Below are 21,856 nucleotides of genomic sequence, written 5' to 3'. Positions count from 1 at the left end.
AAGGCATGGACAGGAGGCTGACCCAGCCCCCTGGAGGACAAAGATGCCACACTTCCGCTGGTACCTTGTGAGGCTATGGAACTGTGCTTGCTGAGTAAGAGGCTCATGAGTGCTGCTGGTCATTCATCACAAGAGCAAATGTGTGCAGGTATTTCTCTAGCACTTGGCAGCACTGACATCAAAGGTAAGTAATTTTTTTTTTGTGGGATCTGCCCTTTGCATTGTAGGAGGTTCAGCAGAACCCCTGGCCTCTGCCCCCTGGGTGCTGATAGTACCCGCCCCACCACCCAGCTGTGACAACCAAAAACGTCCAGACTGATGTCTTTGGGAGTAGGGAGGAGATGGGAGTGGATGTGCACTAGTTGACAATCACGGCTCTACAGGGGAAAACTATGTTGATTCTCCTATGTGACTCTTGCGGTGGCCCTAAGGTAAGTCTTCACAACTTCGGGATCATTACAGTTACCAGCAAAAAGAATGCGGCACTGAAAAGAAAAAAAAATCACCAACTGAATGGAGAAGATGTTAGTGTAACTATCTAATGAACCTAATCAGTGGTTACATGGGTACAGGATTAAGCTTTTCACCACACATTATAGGGAAATGTCAAGTTAAGTAAAGTTCAGAGTTTTGGTTAAGGAGCCAAGGAGAATTAGCCAGGGGCTGACACCTGCCCTCGGCTCTGCTTCCTAATCCGCTCCATCTCCGAACTCATTAGGTGAACCCAGCTCAGATCACATCATGGTCATGGTCACTTTTGGAGAAAAGGAACATTGGGCCGGGTGCGGTGGCTCACGCCTGTAATCCCAGCACTTTGGGATGCTGAGGGAGATGGATCACCTGAGGTCAGGAGTTTGAGACCAGCTTGGACAACATGGCAAAACCCCCTCTACTAAAAATTCAAAAATTAGCCAGGCATGGTAGTGTGAGCCTGTAATCCCAGCTACTTGGCTGAAGCATGAAAATTTGAACCCAGGAGGCGGAGGCTGCAGTGAGCTGAGATCAAGCCACTGAACTCCAGCATGGGTGAGAGTGAGACTCTGTCTCAAAAAAAAAAAAAAAAAAAGAAACACTGAGGTACTGCTGAGTTGGCACAGTCTCCAACTACCTCCTCCCCTTACCTGTCTCCTCCCACCCTGACCCGAAAGCCCTCATCCAGGAAAGTATGACATTAGGGTTAGTGGCCAGCCTGTCACCCAGACGTGTTGTTAGTATTGTCCTGCCTTTACTGAAGATTAAAATGTAAATAGACCTGGTACTAAAACATGAGAGACGTTATCAGTGGACTTTTGTAAAGCACCAAATTTTGACCCAGAAAATAAATTACAAAATTATTGGTTAAGCACTTATTGTATGACATTGTCATACAGAGGCAGGACTTGCAGAGGCCATGTTCTCCAGGAGCATGAACAGAGAGGATGGGTCAGCGCCAGGTCCTGGGAATGTCAGAACAGAGCTGCCCACGGAGGGCCACAGATCCCTGGGAAAGGGGAGATCCAGGGAATCCGAGGAGCCAGCAAAGAACACAAGGCATGAGCTGCCTTGATGTGGCTTCCAGAATGAACGAAGTGTTTCAATCCAGAGTGACCGGGGCAGGGGCAGTGGAGTCCACAGGGAGCAAAGTAAAATTGCTAAATTACTGTAAAGTAAAACTGCAAAACAAATGTAAATTATTTCAATAATTTCTCAAGTGGAAAACTGTGGGACTTGTGCGGAAATCCACGTGGAGTTCCTATTGGGCAACGGTGGGAGTCAAGGCCACTGGGACCCACCTGAGCCGTGATGTGCAGGTTTCTTAGGGTCCAGCCAAGGAGGGAAATAGTGTTGAGAGCAGCCTGTGGAGCCAGAATGCCTGGTTTCATGTCCTGCTTCTGCCACTTTCTAGCTGTGTCCAGAGAAGTTCTAGGGAATCTCTGTGTCCTGTCTCCTGTAGTGGGGGTGAAATGATCTGCCCGCCTCACAGGGTGGTGACCACACATCCAGTTTGCTCAGGACAGTCCTGGTTTGCGTTGTTGTTCTGGCACCCCAACCATTTAGGGTTCCCTTTCATTCTCCAAAGTGTCCCCCATTTACAATAGATAGTATGGTCACCCTGCTCATAGGATCATGACTGTGAAATTCAAAGAGGCCTACAATAGTCCCTGTCACTTAGGAGCTGGCAGAGAGTTTTTTCATTCATATTTTATTGAACATTTCCTGAAAGTTGCTAAGCAATTAGATCCTAAGTGTTCTTACACACACACACACAAAAAAAAAAACAAGTGTGTGAGGTGATGGTATGCTTGAATTAATCATTTCAGAATGTATATATACATCGAAACATACAAACCGTAAATATGTGCAATTTTTATTTGTCAATTATGCCTTAGTAAAGCTGGGTAAAAAGTTAAAAAATGTATCTAAACATGTTAAATAAATTGGAACTGGTTTCTGGGAAGATTAATATGGTAATACTAAGTAGAATATGCTTGAGTGAGAAGTTATTTGTAAATTATTTCAATAAAACTCCAAAGTCAGGTATGGTGGCTCATGCCTGTAATCCCAGCAGTTTGGGAGGCCGAGGTGGGAGGATCACTTGAGCCCAGGAGTTCGAGACCAGCCTGAGCAACATAGCAAAACTCTGTTATTGCCAAAAATACAAAAATTAGCCAGGCGTGGTGGTGTGTGCCTGTAACCCCAGCTACTCAGGAGGCTGAGGCAGGAGGATTGCTTGAACCCAGGAGGCGGAGGTTGCAGTGAGCCAAGGTCATACCACTGATCTCCAGCCTGGGTGACAGAGCAAGACCCTGTCTCAAAAAAAACAAAACAAACAACAGAAAAACCAACCAACCAACCAACAAACAGAAACTGTGAGGAAAGAGGAACACAGAAAATATCAAATATACATGGATTGAAACACAGAACTTTGTTTTCAAACTTCAAAGTTTTAGCTTGTTTCTGAATATAGTTACTGGAATATTTTAGAGAATGTCGTGTGGAAGCCCAGGATTCAGTGGCGTCTAACCATCCTAGTGGTCCTTGAAGTTTACCATAAATACATTTTTTATCATTCGAAAACCATGGCTCCCAGGTGATGTTTGGATAGCATCTACTCTGTGTCAAGCGCTGTTCTCAGGACTTTCCACGTTTACTTCACTTGTGACTCACAGCAATTCTATGGCTGTTCCCATTTTAAAGGGAACACAGAGCAGTAAGTCTCCTGTCCATTGTTGCAGTCAGCAAACGGAGGAGCTGGGATGTGAACACAAGTGGCGGTCAGGCTCCAAGCCCTCCCTCACTACCCATCTGCTGTCCAACCCTTACGAGAAAGGGCTGCAGAATCTCAGAGACGGGACCCAGCAGTGCGGCACGGTAGCGCCCAGGGTGCGGTGGCTTCCCAGGTCCTCCCTTCCCAGGTCCTTCCTGGGAGTCTTGTGAATGTCCAGCTGGGATGGGACTGCCTCACGGAATAAGGGATTTTATCCTTTCCTGACCTTTCAATCATCTGACTCCTCTGGGAGTCACCTCTCCCATCTTCTGACTTTATCCACCTTTAACCTACCTGCTCCCTTACCCACAGCCTCCCCTCATCCTCTAAGCCAGAAGAAGTTTCTCCCACCTAAGGGAAAGCACCCTCTCCCTCCTCTGGCCTCCCAGATCCCTTCAGCCATCTCTCTCTCTGTATATCTCCTTTCCCATCGGGGCTTATAGTCTCCTGTGTGTGTCTCCTCAGGCCTCTCAGAGGTACAAAGGGTCACAGGTTTCTTCGGACAATTAAGTGAGTACAAAAAATACACCATTATCGCGTGCATCTTCTTAGGTGTGTCTGTACGGGGAAGGGAGTTCTTCCTCCTCCCCATAGAAGCTACAGCCTCTCCTTTCCTCAGCCCCATTTCAGAAAGGAGAGGCCAGGAAGTGTTTCTGATGTTTGTGGTCTCTTTTTTTTTTTTAATTTTTTTAAAGATGGGGTTACACCATGTTGGCCAGGCTGGTCTTGAACTCTTGACCTTGTAATCCACCTGCCTCAGCCTCCCAAAGTGCTGGGATTACAGGTGTGAGCCACCTCGCCCGGCTGTTTGTGGTCTCTTCAGAGGATTCACACCGTTCCCTTCACTCAATCCCAACCCCGTGTCACCAGATGTATTCACCCCCACGCAGGGGAAGGTCAAGCTTTGCAAGCTTCTGAAGCATTTTGGGACACTGAGCTGGAATATGGGGGTGCTGGGGTGGACTGAACACTGAGCATCTCAGACTTGGAATCCCAGGATGAGGCTTGGGTCAAGGTGAGGGAGCCACCGGGTCTACACGAGGCCTTGGTGACTTGAACAACAGGCATCTCGCTGCAAACCAAGATAGCTCTAAGACCAGAGGCCTTTCCTAAAGTTCTGTCCTGGGTAAGCCGCTCCCCACTCCACATCTACATTTTGCAAAGTCTCAAAGAGGAGGAGGTTCACCTCGAAAGACATGTCTGAAGTGGGTTTCTCACCAACCTTGTAGGTGACCAGCAGAGCTAGATGTAGAAGATAAGGTTAAAAAGAGACATGTGGGGTATGCTGCCCCCAAAGTCAGTGGAGCAGATTATTAGCTCCAACTTACAATTTTATAAAACACCTCATTAGTATCTAATTCTCAAAAAGGTTTTTTTCCGGCTGGGTGTGGTGGCTCACGCCTATAATCCCAGCACTTTGGGTGGCTAAGGCAGGTGAATCACCTGAGGTCAGGAGTTTGAGACTAGCCTGGCCAACATGGTGAAACCTCATCTCTACTAAAAATACAAAAATTAGGTGGTGTGAGCCTGTAATCCCAGCTACTTGGGAGGCTGAGACCAGAGAATGGCTTGAACCCAGGAGGTGGAGGTTGCAGTGAGCCGAGATCATGCCATTGCACTCCAGCCTGGGTGACAAGAGTAAAATTCCATCTCAAAAACAACAACAATAACAACAACAAAAGGTTTTTTCTTATGCTTTTTGTGCAAATGTACACATTGCTGATAAATATGACGCTCAAAAATTTGTCCTTAATATTATGTATGGCAAGGCCTTTCAAATGCCGAAATATATTAATGTGTCCATATCCAAGTCTTCTGGGAGACTGAGGGCAGGTCCTACCTAACTCTTTCTTACCACAGATTTGCATTCTCCCCATGACACCAGTGAGCTCACCCTGGAGAGAACCCGGGAACGATTCCTCTTCTCAGCGTGCTTGTCACACCAGCTCAATCAGTATTAGTTATGCCAACGCGAATCATCCAAGGACACTAGGCTTCTCAGGCTTCTGAGCTTCACTGAGGGACCTGAGGCAAAGTCCCCTTTGTGAAGAGAAAAAATTGCACCGGCAACACGGGTATGCTGAGCTCTGGGGCTCTCCCTCTCCCTGGGAAGGCTGCTTTGCCAATGTGTCTATTTTGGGTCGATTTATTATCTGATTCCCCAGAGAATAATCACCTTCAAATGTCCTGATCAAACGTGGAGGTTAAAGAAAACTCAACCTCTTTAGTGTGGGCACCTGTGCCTGATATGGGGTATTATTTACATGCATAAGAAACCTTTGGAGAGGCCTCTGGACCAGCAGGTGGCTGACAGGGCAGGGCCATAAGGACTGGGTTATCAGGCAGAGCCCCAGTAACTACCGGCCAAGGAGACAGTCTCACATTTCATGATTAAGGTCCTTTACTCCTCTTGGGAAACAAGACCAGCCACCAGGGTCAGCTGTGTACAGTGGTAAGTAAACAACGCTTCTCCTTTCTGTCCTCCCCAAAAGTAAGTTTGTTTTTGGCAACCGAGGCTCCAGCTGAATGGTGGAAGAAAAGATGTCACAGGTAATCCAGAGAGCAAATAATGCATTCACAGGGAATTAACAACGGATTCATCCCTCTGGCTGCTTCATCGATTTCTTTCTTTCTTGTTTTTTTTGTTTTTTTTTTTACCTGAGCCAACTTTGTTTTTCTTGTTCCTATGACCTTCACAGTGCTCCTAATTAAATAGGGGTGGGTTTTTTATCATGTGAGGCTGTCCCATCCTCATTCTCTGTGGCCCCGTTCCTTCCCTTCCTTACCTTGCCAGATGCCATCTGTCCTCAAGCTTCTGTACTTACAGTTCCCTCTCCCTGGAATGCTCTTTCCCAGATGCGTCCCTGGACATCGCCATCCACTCATCCAAGTCTCAGCTGAAACAGCACCTGCTCCTACAGGCTACCTTAGGGGGCTTACAGGCCGCTGCGACAGGCCATCTATGACAGTGTTCAGCTGCCGTGAATATTTTGCTGTTTTTTGCAGCAATGACCACTTTTTCATACCTCGGATGTCTCTTTAGCCTTGTTCTTTGTGTCTTTCCTTAGAAAATAAGGTCCACAGGAGCAAGCACCTGGTCTAACCTGTTTCTATAGCTGAGTCTAGCACAGGGCCCAGCTCACAGGAGAAGCGCAACGGTAACGTGTACAACGCAAGATCTATGCATGGACACAACTGCCGTTTATTCAGAAGTATCTCATGCTTGGCCGTGTGATTAAACATTTACAGAATGTCTGTCATCATTACAAAAATTCAGCATCACTTATACCCATTTCACACGAAAAAGAAAGGAAACCCAGAGGGACCAGCACTGTAACTTTCCCAAAGACACAGCATGACTACATGTGGCCTCCAGCATCCACACCCACAGCTGCCCAGATGTCATCACCTCAGTCCCATCGTCACCCAAACCCCATTGCCCCCCACTGCCCAGCACTGCCTGCCCAAGCAGTCAGTTACTCCACTCATTCACAGCATCCTGTCAGTCAGTGGAAGGAAAACCGTAAGAGGCTAACAAAGAACTAAGCACAAATTAAATTACAAATATATTGTAAAATAAATGTGTAAAGTTGAATTAACTTGCCGGGTTGGGTGGCTCATGCCTGTAATCTCCACACTTTGGGAGGCCACGGAGGGCGGATTGCCTGAGGTCGGGAGTTCAAGACCAGCCTGAACAACATGGAGAAACCCCGTCTCTACTAAAAATACAAAAAATTAGCCAGATGTGGTGGTGCATGCCTGTAATCCCAGCTACTCAGGAGGGTGAGGCGGGAGAATCACTCGAACTTGGGAGGCAGAGGTTGTGGTGAGCTGAGATCACGCCATTGCACTCCAGTCTGGGCAACAAGAGTGAAATGCTGTCTCAAAAAAAAAAAAGTTGAATTAACTTAGGGTCGTAATTCTTTTTTTTTTTTTAAACGCTATTTTTATTTTTTTTTTCTTAACAACAACAAAAAGCTTTCAGTAGAGGTTAGATATTAATGTTTTCCCCAAAACTTAAAGCACTTTTTTGGGCCAGGCGTGGTGACTCACACCTGTAATCTCCGCACTTTGGGAGGCTGAGGTGGGCGCATCACCTCACTTGAGGTCAGGAGTTCAAGACCCACCTGGCCAACATGGTGAAATCCTGTCTCTACTAAAAATACAAAAATTAGTTGGGTGTCCTGGCACATGCCTGTAATCCCAGCTACCCAGGGAGCTGAGGCAGGAGAATCACTGTAACCTAGGAGGCAGAGGCTTCAGTGAGCTGAGATGGCACCACTGCACTCCAGCCTAGGTGACGCAGCAAGACTCCGTCTCAAAAAAACCCACCAAATAAATACTTTTCTGAAAAAGAAATGTTTATGGATTAGGAAGTTCTGCCTCCCAGAGGAAGATTCAGGTATTGCATGTAGCCCAAATATTTGATGATTCCAGGACCAGCATATAGACAAGTTATGAAACTGTACCTTGAAGAATAAGGAGAAGAAGAGGAAGAGACAAAGAGGAGTAGAAGAAAAATAATAGAAGGAGGAGGAGGAGGAAGAAGGGAAGGACTAGAGGAAAACTACAATAATAACAACAGAGTTGCAAGCACCAGATCACATCCTTGGGTTTTGCTTTATATTTTGGAAAACACTGCCACATTCATTTTACTGAAAGCCACATGTGATTACTGCAGTCCCCAAATTGTCAGGGGTCCAAATATTACTGCCTTCTTGGTTTCTACAAACAGAGCACAGGCTGGCTGGGTTCCCCTTGGTCAGGCTGTCGTGTCCTGGTCCCACGCCAGGTTGAGACATTGCCTCATTCCTAGGAGGGACTAAGGTGCCTCCCTGGGGGATAAATAGAGGAGGGATGAGTGCTCACCTCCACAGCGACTTCCTTGATCCCCTGTCACACATGACTGAACGCTACAGCAGCTGTCTCACCATGAAGCTGCTGATGGTCCTCATGCTGGTGGCCCTTCCACTGCACTGCTATGCAGGTGAGTTCTGGGCAGAGAGGGCTGCCTCTGGGCTAGGACTTATCACCTGGCCCCCTGTAGAAGAACTGCCAGTCCCTAATCCCCAGAACGGATCAGCCCCAGTGTGAAGGGTCTGGGTGTGCCAGGTCTTACGATCCCCGTGAGTTCCTGACAATCAAGCAGGTAGTGCCCTCATGGACTGTCCCCTGCATTGGAGCTGCACGTGATGTGTCATGGCACTCAGGGTCTCACCATGGTCACGGCGACCATAGAAACCAGATGATTCTCAGGATTAGATATTGAAATTAACTATTTCAGTGGGGCAAGGGTGAGATGGCATCTACACCTAGAACCCACGATATAAGCATGGATGGCCTTCAATGTGGAAAGAAATGGGAAACCTCCCAGGACAAAAGGCCCAGGATGCAGAGTGTGGCCCAGTGTCTCTCACCCTGTGGGGCTTACTCTGTATTTTCAGAGTTTATCTGAGTCCTTCTGGGATGCCCTTTCCCTCCCAATTCCTTCAGGCTCAAGGCAGACCGGGGAGGAGAACTCACAAGATCCAGTGGGAGGAAAAAGCCCTGGCCTCTGGAATCAGCACTGATAGGGTCCATAGGCAGTCTGCCTTGTGCAATTCATAAAGGTGGATTCCAAACCCTACCTTATTGGTGCCCAAGGTAGGTGCAGACGGGTAGAAGGGTGACAAGCTCACAGTCAACTAACCAGAAAATCACAAAGTCCAGAGCACAACCAGCTCACATGAACCTAAGTCCTCAGCACTTTCTCCTTCCTTACAGTGGAGGGGCGGGGGGCACCTTAGATGCCTTCATGAACAAGTTCTATTTCACATTCGTGTGTGTGTGTGTGTGGGTGCGCGCGTGTGTGTGTGTGTGAGAGAGACAGGGTCTTGCTCTGTCACCCAGGCTGCGACTGGAGCGCAGTGGTGCAATCTCAGCTCACTGCAACCTCTTCCTCCCAGGCTCAAGTAATGCTCCTGTCTCAGCCTCCCAGATAGCTGGGACTACAGGTGCACACCACCATGCCTGGCTAAGTTTTAAATATTTTGCAGAAATGAGGTCTTCCTATGTTGTCCAGGCTGGTCTTGAACTCCTGAGCTCAAGCAATTCACCTGCCTTGGCCTCCCTAAGTGCTGGGATTACAGGCATGAGCCACCATGCCTGGACATTCCTTTGTATTGCAGTAGAGTCAACAGAACTAATGGACAATGTCCTAGACCCATTCATCTGAAATCCTTGGAAACCCTCCCTGATGCTGGGCATGAAAACAGGGAAGCATTGCATGACTTTGAACCAAGAAAGCCCAAGCAGTGTTTGCCGTGTCCCCCTAGTCAAAGCGCCTCATACCTCGAGGGTTCTCTTCACCAAGGCTGCATGGGGTTGGGCTTCTTTGGGTTTGGGAGTTGGCGAGAATTTGCAGAGCCTGAGTTTATGCTACCAGAGTTGAGAACTTTGCATCCTGTGCAACATCTTTCTGAACTTCGGTCTGTCCTGGAAGGTATGAAGATAACCAGCTTTCCCAATTCATCTGTAAAATGGGTTCACCCCTCTGGTAATGGCCCATGTTCTTGTGTCTTTGTTTTTTCAGATTCTGGCTGCAAGCTCCTGGAGGACATGGTTGAAAAGACCATCAATTCTGACATATCTATACCTGAGTACAAAGAACTTCTTCAAGACTTCATAGACAGTGACGCCGCTGCAGAGGCTATGGGGAAATTCAAGCAGTGTTTCCTCAGCCAGTCACGTAGAACTCTGAAAAACTTTGGACTGATGATGGTAATTTTAGTTTCTTCTTATGTACCTTTTGAAAATCACTGACCGGAATCAGCAGACTCTAAATTTGGCACCAAGAATGCCAAGCAACTGGTAAACAAACTTCCTATATCAGTTCATTAAACTTTGTTTCCAGGCTGCTTTGCCACTTCACAGTGAGAATCTTTAGGGAGTGATACATGGAAAAAGCAAAAGGGAGAAAAGAAAGTTTTAGAGATTGCCGATCTACCTCCGACCTCACCAGTCCATCCTCACACAGACATAGACACACACAGACACAAAGGGACAGGCACCTGCAAATTTTTCTTTTTTTTTTTGAGACAGAGTCTCGCTCTGTCACCCAGGCTGGAGTGCAGTGGTGCGATCTCGGCTCACTGCAACCTCCACCTCCCAGGTTCAAGTGATTCTCCTGCCTCTGCTTCCCTCGTACTTGGGATTACGGTGTGCGCCACCATGCCCGACTAATTTTTGTATTTTTACTAGAGACTAGGTTTTGCCATGTTGGCCAGGCTGGTCTTGAACTCCTGATCTCAAGTGATCTGCCTCCCTTGGCCTCCCAAAGTTCTGGGATTACAGGTGTAAGCCACGGCACCCAGACAGACACCTGCACATTTTTATCAAGAGAAAATATCTGATTCTCAAGGAGTCACTCACTTGTAGGAACAACCTACTAAGAAATTTCCTTTCACAAAAACAAATATTAAAGCCATTCTTAATATTTTTATCTAGCTCAGAAAATACAATTTGTGCAAATTCTACAGTTTCAAAAATAAAGGAAAAAAATTTTTTTTGAGACGAAGTTTCACTCCATTGCCCAGGCTGGAGTGCAATGGCATGATCTTGGCTCACTGCAACCTCCGCCTCCTGGGTTCAAGCGATCCTCCTGCCTCAGCCTCCTGAGTAGCTGGGCCTACAGATGTAAACCACCACGACCAGCTAATTTTTGTATTTTTAGTAGAGACGGGGTTTCACCATGTTGGCCAGGCTGGTCTCAAACTCCTGAAACTCAGGTATTGCCTGCTTCAGCCTCCCAAATTGCTGGGATTATGTTACGAGTTTTTTAAAGAATTTTTTAATATCTCAAAATTTTATTTAAAACATTTCATAAGAGAAAATTTAGAGATATATCAAATGCTCAAGGAAAATAGTAAATATTTACTGCAATTTGGGATGGTTGAATCATTTTTTTTCTTTAAAAACTCCAATTAGTCGGGCATGGTTGCTCAGGCCTGTAATCCCAGAACTTTGGGAGGCCAAGGTGGGTGGATCACTTGAGGTCAGGAGTTTGAGAACAGCCTGACCAAAATGGTAAAACCCTGTCTCTACTAAAAATACAAAAATTAGCCAGGTGTGGTGGCACGCACCTGTAATTCCAGCTACTCAGGAGGCTGAGGCAGGAGAATTGCTTGAACCCAGGAAGCAGAGGTTGCAGTGAACTGAGATAGTGCCACTGCATTCCAGCCTGGGAAACAGAATGAGACTCCATCTCAAAAGAAGAAAAAAAAATCATACTGTAAAACTCCAATCTTTTTTGTTTTTGTTTTGTTTTGTTTTGTTTGAGAAGGGTCTTGCTTTTTTGCCCAGGCTAGAGTGCAGTGGTGCCTTCATGGCTCACTGCAGGCTCCACCTCCTGGGCTCAAGTGATCCTCCTGCCTCAGACTCCTCAGCATTGCCCAGGCTGGTTTAAACTCCTGGGGTCAAGCAATCTGCTTACCTTAGCTTCCCAAAGTGCCTGGATTACAGGCGTGAGCCATCACACCCAGCCCAGCTCCAGTATTTCATAGGCCTCCAAGGTAATGGTGAAGAGTCTTGGACTGTTACAACATTTCTACCTTTGATGCCTGTGCAGCAACTCAAAACCATCCCATTCTTGTATTTGAGCTGAGATTTTTTAACAATTCTGTGTTGTAAAAGTGATATCAGAAATAGTCCAAATGATCAGGTCTTCAACAAATAGTATATGCAGCATATTTATTGGATAAGTTATTTCAAGGAATAGAATTTTTGAAGAAAAAAGTATTACATGGATCCCTGGTAGGGAAGAGGTCTTAAAACCCTGACCCCTGTTTGGCATTGTGGTGTATCCTCAACGACAGAATGAATGGAGAGGGGATGCCGGTTTTGCTTCCACTGTAAATTTTCCTGGGAGTTCGCTGTTCATGGACACATGCAGGAAAACAAGAAGACAAATTTTAATATTTGACTAACTTGCAAACCTAAGTGATCTATCTGTTTTTGTTTTCCAGCATACAATGTATGACAGCATTTGGTGTAACATTAAGAATAATTAACTTTGCACAAGACGTTTGGCTCAGGACTATGGCCAGAACTCATCTGGTGATTGCTAGAAACCGCAACTTTTCCTTCTTGTTTTGTCTTTTTATGTGGAAACTGCTAGACAATTGTTGAAACCTCACATTCATTTTCATTTCAATAAACTAACGGCAAATCATTAAAGTTCCTCCTTGTTCTTCTATAAAAAGAGAGGCTTGGCTGGGTGCGGTGGCTCATACCTGTAATCCCAGCACTTTGGGAGGCCAAGGTGGGTGGATCACAAGGTCAGGAGATTGAGACCATCCGGGCCCACGTGGTGAAACCCCATCTCTACTAAAATACAAAAAGTTAGCCGGGCATGGTGGCACGCGCCTGTAGTCCCAGCTACTCGGGAGGCTGAGGCAGGAGAATCGCTTGAACCCAGGAGGTGGAGGTTGTAGTGAGCCAAGATCATGCCACTGCACTCTGGCCTGGCCACAGAGCAAGACTCCATCTCAAAAAAAAAAAAAAAAAAAAAAAAAAAGAGAAAGAGAGAGAGAGAGAGAGGCTTTCCAGGTTTCCAGGCTTCCAGGCTTCCAGGCTTCCAGGCTTCCAGGCTTCCAGGCTGCACAGTCAGGCTGTAAATGGCAGACAGAGACAAACCTCAAAGAAAAGGGTCCAAGGCTTCTGGGAAACACTTTATTTCTCATCATCTCTAGCCCAAGAGTTGGTCTCTCTCTGAAGTGTTCCTTTCTCTACATCCCACTACCTCCCTAAGCCACTTTCTCTGGGGACCTCACGCTCTTGGGGCTGTGCTCAGAGGCCCTGATTCTACCCCAGTCCTATCCATGCTGAGCCCTTCTGGTTATTCCAGGCTCCTCTGGGCTGTCTTTGGGCCTTCCTCAGGCATACAGGGCCCAGACCAGAGCCAGCCTGGGAGCAGGGGCCTGCAAAGCAAGGTGAATCGTTGCATGAAAATATGACTTGCCCTGATTACTGAGTTTTCCAGCCTAGCAACACTTTAAATCATACAATGTCCCCTGGTCCAGTCTCTGCCAGTCGGTTCATCCTCCCCTGCCCCACAGTGAGCTGTGAAGGCAATGAAGGTGTAGGGGAGTGAGTGTGCTGTGCAGGGACCCAGCACAGCAGGGGATGTTTAAATGGAACCTGGGGTCTCCATCATGTCCTGTCCCCAGCACTCTTGTCACCAGGGATAGGTTATTGCCACCTCTTCTGCTCTCACCTCAGCCTGTTCCTCTTCTTTTGGGGGCCATCCCCTCACCCAGGAAGGCCCTGTCTATGTCTCTGGACCACTCAGCTTCACCAGGGCCGACTCTTCCATCCAGGTCCACAATATATAGAGGGGTGTCTGAAAATGTTAAAATTTGAAAAATAATTTCCTGAAGTGATTATAATATTAATGAACATATATCAATGAATCTAGCCTGGATTCTATACTTCATCTTACCAACACAGTTGTAAAGTATGTTTAATATGTTATTGTTAGATACAGTAAGTTCTTCTTCAAAGGTTCGGCTTGATTAACTTCCTTGTTCTTTGTTCTTAAGGTCAGTCTCCTTGTACAACCCCACTCCTAGTTACTTGTTTTGTAAGCAACTTCTCCTGCCTGCCTTAATCACCCTTAGCTACCCACTTTGTAACTTTCCTTCCCGCTGAAACTACCTTTCCTGCCTTTGCTGGGCCCTGACATGCCCAGAAATGCCTTGTACCATAACAGACAGCCCTTCCCTTTCTGTCTAATTAGCCATACTTAATTTTAAACAGTAGCCAATCAGATCAGCTTAGATTGTGCCATCCGACTCCAGCCAATGGGGACAGAACACAGAAGCAGGAACTGACTGCATTACCCCTTCCTTCCCTTGTCTGGTGTGCTCTCGCCATAATAAGGAGTGCCAGCAGCACCCTTCTGCAGAAGTAAATTCGCCTTGCTGAGAAATCCTTTGAGTGCTTGTTTTCCTTGCAACTCTGAGCTCTTGTTTCTAACATTATGAATAAGTGACCTATGAAGGCAATAAAATAACCTGTGGCCTACAAAAGTCATAATGAGCCCCTGCCCACAACACCTTTCCCAAACTGCAGTCCATGGTCTTTGCCTTAAGATCCTGAAAGGGAGGAAAATGGAAAAGAGATTCAGAGCTAAAAACTGGAAAATGAACACATGGGTACCCAGAATATGCAAATCTGTTCAGTGAAGGCCCTGGACCATTTGGTGAGGAAGCCAAACACATTCTAGAAAGGGAACAGGCTCCAAAGTTAGGGGTCACTCCAGGGTGCCTATGTCATGTGGGGAGCATCCCACAACCAAAAATAGGTTTGTTCCCCTGGGAGCCTGTACCCAAGCATGTCAGACCCATGCAGTTGAAAGGGGGCCCTACACAGGGGAGGGGACAGAACAGAGCTTCTGACTGTTCTGATGAAATAAACATTCCTGAGAAGAGGTCTTAAACAAGCACAAAGGTGGTGGGAAACTCTGACTTGGGGCCTTGGGGCATAAGGTCCCCACACCCAGCATTTCCTAAAGACCTCTGGGCACCCAGTACCATCCCCTCCAGTGTCCTGGCTCAGTGGATGACACAAGACTTCAAGGTAGTCCATGGAACAGGAAGCATGGGAAAGCATGGCCTTATCAAATTGTAAGGAGGCTAAAAGTTGGAGCTTACACCCAGATAAGGGAAAGCTCATAGTAGGCTCTGGAGGGAACACATTCAAAGTGGCACCAGTGCCCATCTAAGGCCAGAGACGTCTGGAACTCTAAGATTGGACCCCACAGGAGGATGCTCCAGGGGAATCTCCAGACCTCAAACTCTCCAAAGAGGATGCTCTTGGCAGAGGTTCTGAGGTCTAGTAATAAGCCCTCCTTAGAATTTTTTCTCACAATTGCAATGCTGCTTGCCCCTAAAATTGTTTCGAATCTGGTTTACTGTCTAATGGGAAAGTGAAATGGCATTGCATGTATCCAGGCTTTTGTGCTGCTGTTCTAAGCAGGGGGCCTGGTTAATGTGTGACTCCCTCCCTTGGTACTGTTTGGCCCCAGTGCTCCTTGGAATCTGGAGATATTTAGCCTTTAAAAATCAAACTGTCATGGATACTGCTTTATCTGAAATTTTGGTTCACAGCCTTCCTTGGATTATCACTGGGGCAAAGTAAAACCAGCAAGCTTGTATTACTATCTGATGGCTAAGGTTCCAAGCCATTGAATCTTTGTTTGTGTGTGTGTGTGTGTGTGTGTGTGTGTGTGTGTGTGTATACATGTCCAGATGTGTTTATTTGTATGTACACTTATTGTTATATGTTTTACTTACCAAATTGGTTTATAAGTAAAAGGGTGTCATAAATTAAGTAAATAAGTCTAAGTATTGGAAACAAATGCTTGGTGCCACAAAGAAGAACTAGCACTTAGGCAAAAAATTTTCTCAGCAAGGCAATTTACTTCTGCAGAAGGGTGCTGCCTGCATCAGTCATGATTGCAAGAGCATGCCAAACAAAGGAGAGAAGGGGTTTTTATCTCTAATGCAGTTCCTGTCCCTGTGTCCTTCCCCTATTGGTCAGGGTTGCACTGCACAATCTAAGCTGATCCTGGTTGGCTAAGACTCAAACTTTTCTGAATATGGTAAGCACACAATTTGTAAGGGAAGGAGGGGGTGGGAGTGGTTTGTCTGTTATAGTACAAGGCATGTCTGGACATGTCTGGGTATGTCAGGGCACAACTAGAGCAGAGGGTGGTTTGCAGGCTAGAAACGAGAAAGCACAAGGAGGTTCGGCTTTTGAACAAAGGATAAGAACATTACACAATTAAACCTTTTGAAGAGGAACTCATTATTCCTAACACAAGCAATTTTCAAGTATATGTGACCCAAGCATAACTTTACTAAACAAATTGGCATTAAAATTATTGGTAAAATAAAAATAGAAATGCCTTCAAAATTATCAACATACATTTTGTCTGAATTTTATGTTTGTCTTTTCTAGATTTTTTTTTTTTTGAGACACCCAGGCTGGAGAGCAGTGGCATGATCTTGTCTCACTTTAACCTCCCAGGTTAAAGAGATTCTCCTGCTTCAGCCTCCCGAGTAGCTGGGACTACAGGTGCCCAACACCACACCCAGCTAATTTTTTGTATTTTTAGTAGAGACATGGTTTCACCGTGTTAGCCAGGATGGTCTCAATCTCCTGACCTTGTGATCCACTTGTCTTTGCTAGGTATTTTAAAATGTCAATGTTAATTCAAGCTGGGAGCTGAGCTGCTTAGGGCAAGCCTGCCTCCTATTCTATTCAAAGTCTCACTGAGATACATGCATTATCTGAATGCTTCCTTTGGAAAGGATAATCAGAAACTCTAAAGAATGCAATCATTTGTCTCACACGTGTGATCTGAAAGCCACCAATCCCTCTCCCTGCTTCAAGTCCTCCCGCTTTTCCTGACCAAATCAATGTTGTTTATTTTACCTATGTTGATTGATGTCTCACATCTCCCTTTTTAAAAGTAAAATTTAAGTATAATGATGAGATAAAATTTTTAAGTAAACTTTTTGTGTAAATTAAAATCCTAAAGTTATTTTTGATGCTCATTTAATATATGGGTCATTTCCAATTAAGAAAGGGTTGTGATAGGGAAAATATGTTTCTAAAATTGTGGAATTGTTCTTTTCTATAAATGTCCATATCTGATGATTCAGGATTTCTTGCTTTTAGGTACTAAGGATAAACATTTTAGTTAACACGTAATTCTGCATAGAAGATGGCCCAGAAAGGGTTATGCTATTAGTAGAAAAAAGAATAATTTTGCCTAATTCAGAAGTTATCTAAAAGTTAGTTCAAATTACTGATTTGTAAAGGTTATTTATGAAACACAGTGAGGAATCATTAAATAAGGGAGAAAGATGTGGAAAAAGTTTAAATAATAAAATATTCTAAATGGCAGGATCAAATTCACACATAACAATATTAACCCTAAATGTAAATGGGCTAAAGGCCCCAATCAAAAGACACAGACTGGAAAATTGGATAAAAAGCCAAAACCCATCGGTGTGCTCTATCCAGGAAACCCATCTCACATGCAAGGATACACATAGGCTCAAAATAAAGGGATGGAGGAAGATTTACCAAGCAAATGGAGATTAAAAAAAAGCAGTTGCAATCCTAGTCTCTGATAAAATAGACTTTAAACCAACAAAGATCAAAAGAGACAAAGAAGGACATTACATAATGGTAAAAGAATCAATGCAACAAGAAGAGCTAACGATCCTAAATATATGCACACCCAATACAGGAGCACCCAGATACATAAAGCAAGTTCTTAATGACCTACAAAGAGACTTAGACTCCCACACAATAATAGTGGGAGACTTTAACACTCCACTGTCAATATTAGACAGATTAATGAGACAGAAAATTAACAAGGATATCCAGGACTTGAACTCAGACCTGGACCAAGCAAACCTAATAGACATTTACAGAACTCTCCACCCCAAATCCACAGAATATACATTCTTCTCAGAACCACATCACACCTACTCTCAAATTGACCACATAATTGGAAGTAAATCAATCCTCAGTGAATGCAAAAGAACGGAAATCATAACAGTCTCTCAGACCACAGTGCAATCATGTTAGAACTCAGAATTCAGAAACTAACTCAGAACCTCACAGCTTCATGGAAACTGAACAACTGGCTCTTGAATGCTGACTGGATAAACAATGAAATGAAGGCAGAAATAAAGATGTTCTTTGAAACCAACGAGAATGAAGACACAACATACCAGAATCTCTGGGACACATTTAAAGCAGTGTCTAGAGGAAAATATATAGCAATAAATGCCCACATGAGAAGAAAGGAAAGATCTAAAATCGACACCCTATCATCAAAATTGAAAGAGCTAGAGGAGCAAGATCAAAAAAACTCAAAACCTAGCAGAAGACAAGAAATAACTAAGATCAGAGCAGAACTGAAGGAGATAGAGACACGAAAAACACTTCAAAAAATCAATAAATCCAGGAGCTGGTTTTTTGAAAAGATCAACAGAATAGCCCACTAGCCAGACTAATAAAAAAGAAAAGAGAGAATAATCAAATAGATGCAATAAAAAAAAAAAGGGAATATCACCACCGATTCCACAGAAGTACAAACTACCATCAGAGATTACTACAAACAACTCTATGCACATAAACCAGGAAACCTGGAAGAAATGGATAAATTCCTGGACACTTGCATCCTCCCAAGCCTAAATCAGGAAGAAGTTGAAACCCTGAATAGATCAATAACAACGGCTGAAGTTGAGGCAGCAATTAATAGCCTACCAACCAAAAAAAGCCCAGGTCCAGTTGGGTTCACAGCTGAATTCTACCAGACATACAAAGAGGAGCTGTTATCACTCCTGCTGAAACTATTCCAAACAATTCAAAAAGAGGGAATCCTTCCCGAATCATTTTATGAGACCAACATCATCCTGATACCAAAACCCAGCAGAGACTCAACAAGAAAAGAAAACTTCAGGCCAATATCCATGATCAACACAGATGCAAAAATCTTCAATGAAATACTGGAAAACCGACTGCAACAGCACATCAAAAAGCTTATCCATCACGATCAAGTAGGCTTCATCCTGGGGATGCAAGGCTGGTTCAACATACACAAGTCTATAAACATAATTCACCACATAAACAGAACCAAAGACAAAAACCACATGATTATCTCAATAGATGTAGAGAATGCCTTTGACAAAATTCAACAGCGCTTTATGCTGAAAACTCTCAATAAACTAGGTATTGATGGAATGTATCTCAAAATAATAAAAGCTATTTATGACAAACCTACAGCCAATATCATAATGAACGGGCAAAACCTGGAAGCATTTCCTTTGAAATCTGGCACTAGACAAGGATGCCCTCTCTCACCACTCCTATTCAATATAGTATTGGAAGTTCTAGCCAGAGCAATCAGGCAACAAAAAGAAATAAAGGGTATTCAATTAGGAAAGAGGAAGTCAAATTGTCTCTATTTGCAGATGACATGATTGCATATTATAAGACCCCATCGTCTCAGCCCAAAATCTCCTGAAACTGATAAGGAACTTCAGCAAAGTCTCAGGATACAAAATCGATGTGCAAAAATCACAAGCATTCCGGTACAGCAATAACAGACTCAAAGAGAGCCAAATCAAGAGCAAACTGCCATTCACAACTGCTACAAAGAGAATAAAATATCTAGGAATACAACTAACAAAGAATGTAAAGGACTTCTTCAAGGAGAACTACAAACCACTGCTCAACGAAATAAGAGAGGACACAAACAAATGGAGAAACATTCTATGCTCATGGTTAGGAAGAATCAATATCGTGAAAATGGCCATACTGCCCAAAGTAATTTATAGATTCAACACTATCCCCATCAAGCTACCAATGACCTTCTTCACAGAACTGGAAAAAAACACCTCAAACTTCATATGGAACCAAAAGAGAGCCCACATAGCCAATTCTAAGTAAAAAGAACAAAGCTGGAGGCAACACACTACCTGACTTCAAACTATACTACAAGTCTACGGTAATCAAAACAGCATGGTACTGGCACCAAAACAGAGATATAGACCAATGGAACAGAACAGAGGCCTCGGAGGCAACACCACACATCTACAATCATCTGATCTTTGACAAACCTGACAAAAACAAGCAATGGGGAAAGGATTCCCTGTTTAATAAATGACGTTGGGAAAACTGGCTAGCCATGTGCAGAAAGCAGAAACTGGACCCCTTCCTGACACCTTACACTAAAATTAACTCCAGATGGATTAAAGACTTAAACATAAGACCTAACACCGTGAAAACCCTAGAAGAAAACCTAGGCAAAACCATTCAGGACATAGGCATAGGCAAGGACTTCATGACTAAAACACCAAAAGCATCGGCAACAAAAGCCAAAATAGACAAATGGGACCTAATTAAACTACAGAACTTCTGCACAGCAAAAGAAACAATCATTAGAGTGAATCAGCAACCAACAGAATGGGAAAACATTTTTGCAATCTACCCACCTGACAAATGGCTAATATCCAGAATCTACAAAGAACTAAAACAGATTTACAAGAAAAAAAAAACCCATTCAAAAGTGGGCAAAGGATATGAACAGACACTTCACAAAAGAAGACATATATGAGGCCAAGAAACATAAGAAAAAATGCTCATCCTCACCGGTCATTAGAGAAATGCAAATCAAAACCACATTGAGATACCATCTCACGCCAGTTAGAATGGCGATCATTAAAAAATCTGGAGACAACAGATGCTGGAGAGGATGTGGAGAAATAGGAACACTTTTACACCATTGGTGGGAGTGTAAATTAGTTCAACCATTGCAGAAGACAGTGTGGCAATTCCTCAAGGACCTAGAAATAGAAATACCATTTGACCCAGCAATCCCATTACTGGGTATATATCCAAAGGATTATAAATCGTTCTATTATAAAGACACATACACATGTATGTTCACTGCAGCACTGTTTACAATAGCAAAGACCTGGAACCAACCCAAATTTCCATCATATATAGACTGGATAAAGAAAATGTGGCACATATACACCATGGGATACTATGCAGCCATAAAAAACGATGAGTTTTTGTCCCTCCTAGGGACATGGATAAATCCAGAAACCATCATTCTCAGCAAATTGACACAAGAACAGAAAACCAAACACCACATGTTCCCACTGATAGGCAGGTGTTGAACAATTAGAACACGTGGACACAGGGAGGGGAGCATCACACACTGTGGTCAGTAGAGGGGGTTAGGGGAGGGACAGCAGTGGGTGGGAAGGTTGGGGAAGGATAATGAATGGAGAAATATAAGATATAGGTGATAGGGGGATGAAGGCAGCAAACCACCTTGCCATTTATGGACTTACGCAACAATCTTGCATGATCTGCACAGGTACCCCAGAACCTAAAGTACAGTAAAATAATAATAATAAGCAATTGAGAGAGGACTCCATATTCAATAAATAGTGCTGGAACAGCTGTCTAGCCATATGCAGAAGATTGAAACTGGATCCCTACGTTCCACCATATACAAGAGCTAAATCAAGATGGATTAAAAATTTAAAAGTAATACCTCCAACTATGAGAATCACAGAAGAAAACCTAGAACACACCATTCTGGACCTCAGCCTTGGGAAATAATTTATGAATGAGTCCTCAAAAGGAGTTGCAACACAAACAGAAATTCACAGATGGATCTTCATTAAACTGGGACAGTTTTTTAAGGAAACTAATTTAGAAAGCCAAATTAAGTTCAGAAACTAGAATCTAGACTCCAGCAAAACAGACTGAAATGAATTCCAATGATATTAATATGTTTATGTTTATTTCATATTTAATGTGCATCTGCTATGTACAGGCATAATGCAGGGTTCTTTGTTGGCTGCAGAGTTGAATCACTGATGACGTCCACCTCTCTGAATGAGGATTTGATTCATAGGGATTATGGACCAGCAGATATGATACTGCCACTCCTTGTCTCAGAATCCATAATTCTCTGGGCATTGACTATCCTCATCATTGTCACTGTTATCCCTGAAATTGGGTAACACT

General features: G+C 44.1%; 1 protein-coding gene across 1 annotated transcript; it reads left to right on the top strand.

The window, feature by feature from the left end:
• Positions 1-8,120: 8,120 nt before the first annotated feature.
• On the top strand, positions 8,121-12,460 carry SCGB2A1 (secretoglobin family 2A member 1). The gene is made up of 3 exons (XM_012454297.3): positions 8,121-8,234; positions 9,819-10,006; positions 12,250-12,460. The coding sequence occupies exons 1-3, from the start codon at positions 8,150-8,152 to the stop codon at positions 12,292-12,294; spliced, it is 318 nt and encodes a 105-aa protein (XP_012309720.2). The 5' UTR covers positions 8,121-8,149; the 3' UTR covers positions 12,295-12,460.
• The last annotated feature ends 9,396 nt before the right edge of the window (positions 12,461-21,856 follow it).

Source organism: Aotus nancymaae, unplaced genomic scaffold (genome assembly GCF_030222135.1).
Source record: "Aotus nancymaae isolate 86718 unplaced genomic scaffold, 86718_ANA_hifiasm-v0.15.2.pri h1tg000059l, whole genome shotgun sequence".
Lineage (NCBI taxonomy): Eukaryota > Metazoa > Chordata > Mammalia > Primates > Aotidae > Aotus > Aotus nancymaae.
This window is presented reverse-complemented; position numbering and strand designations above follow the sequence as displayed.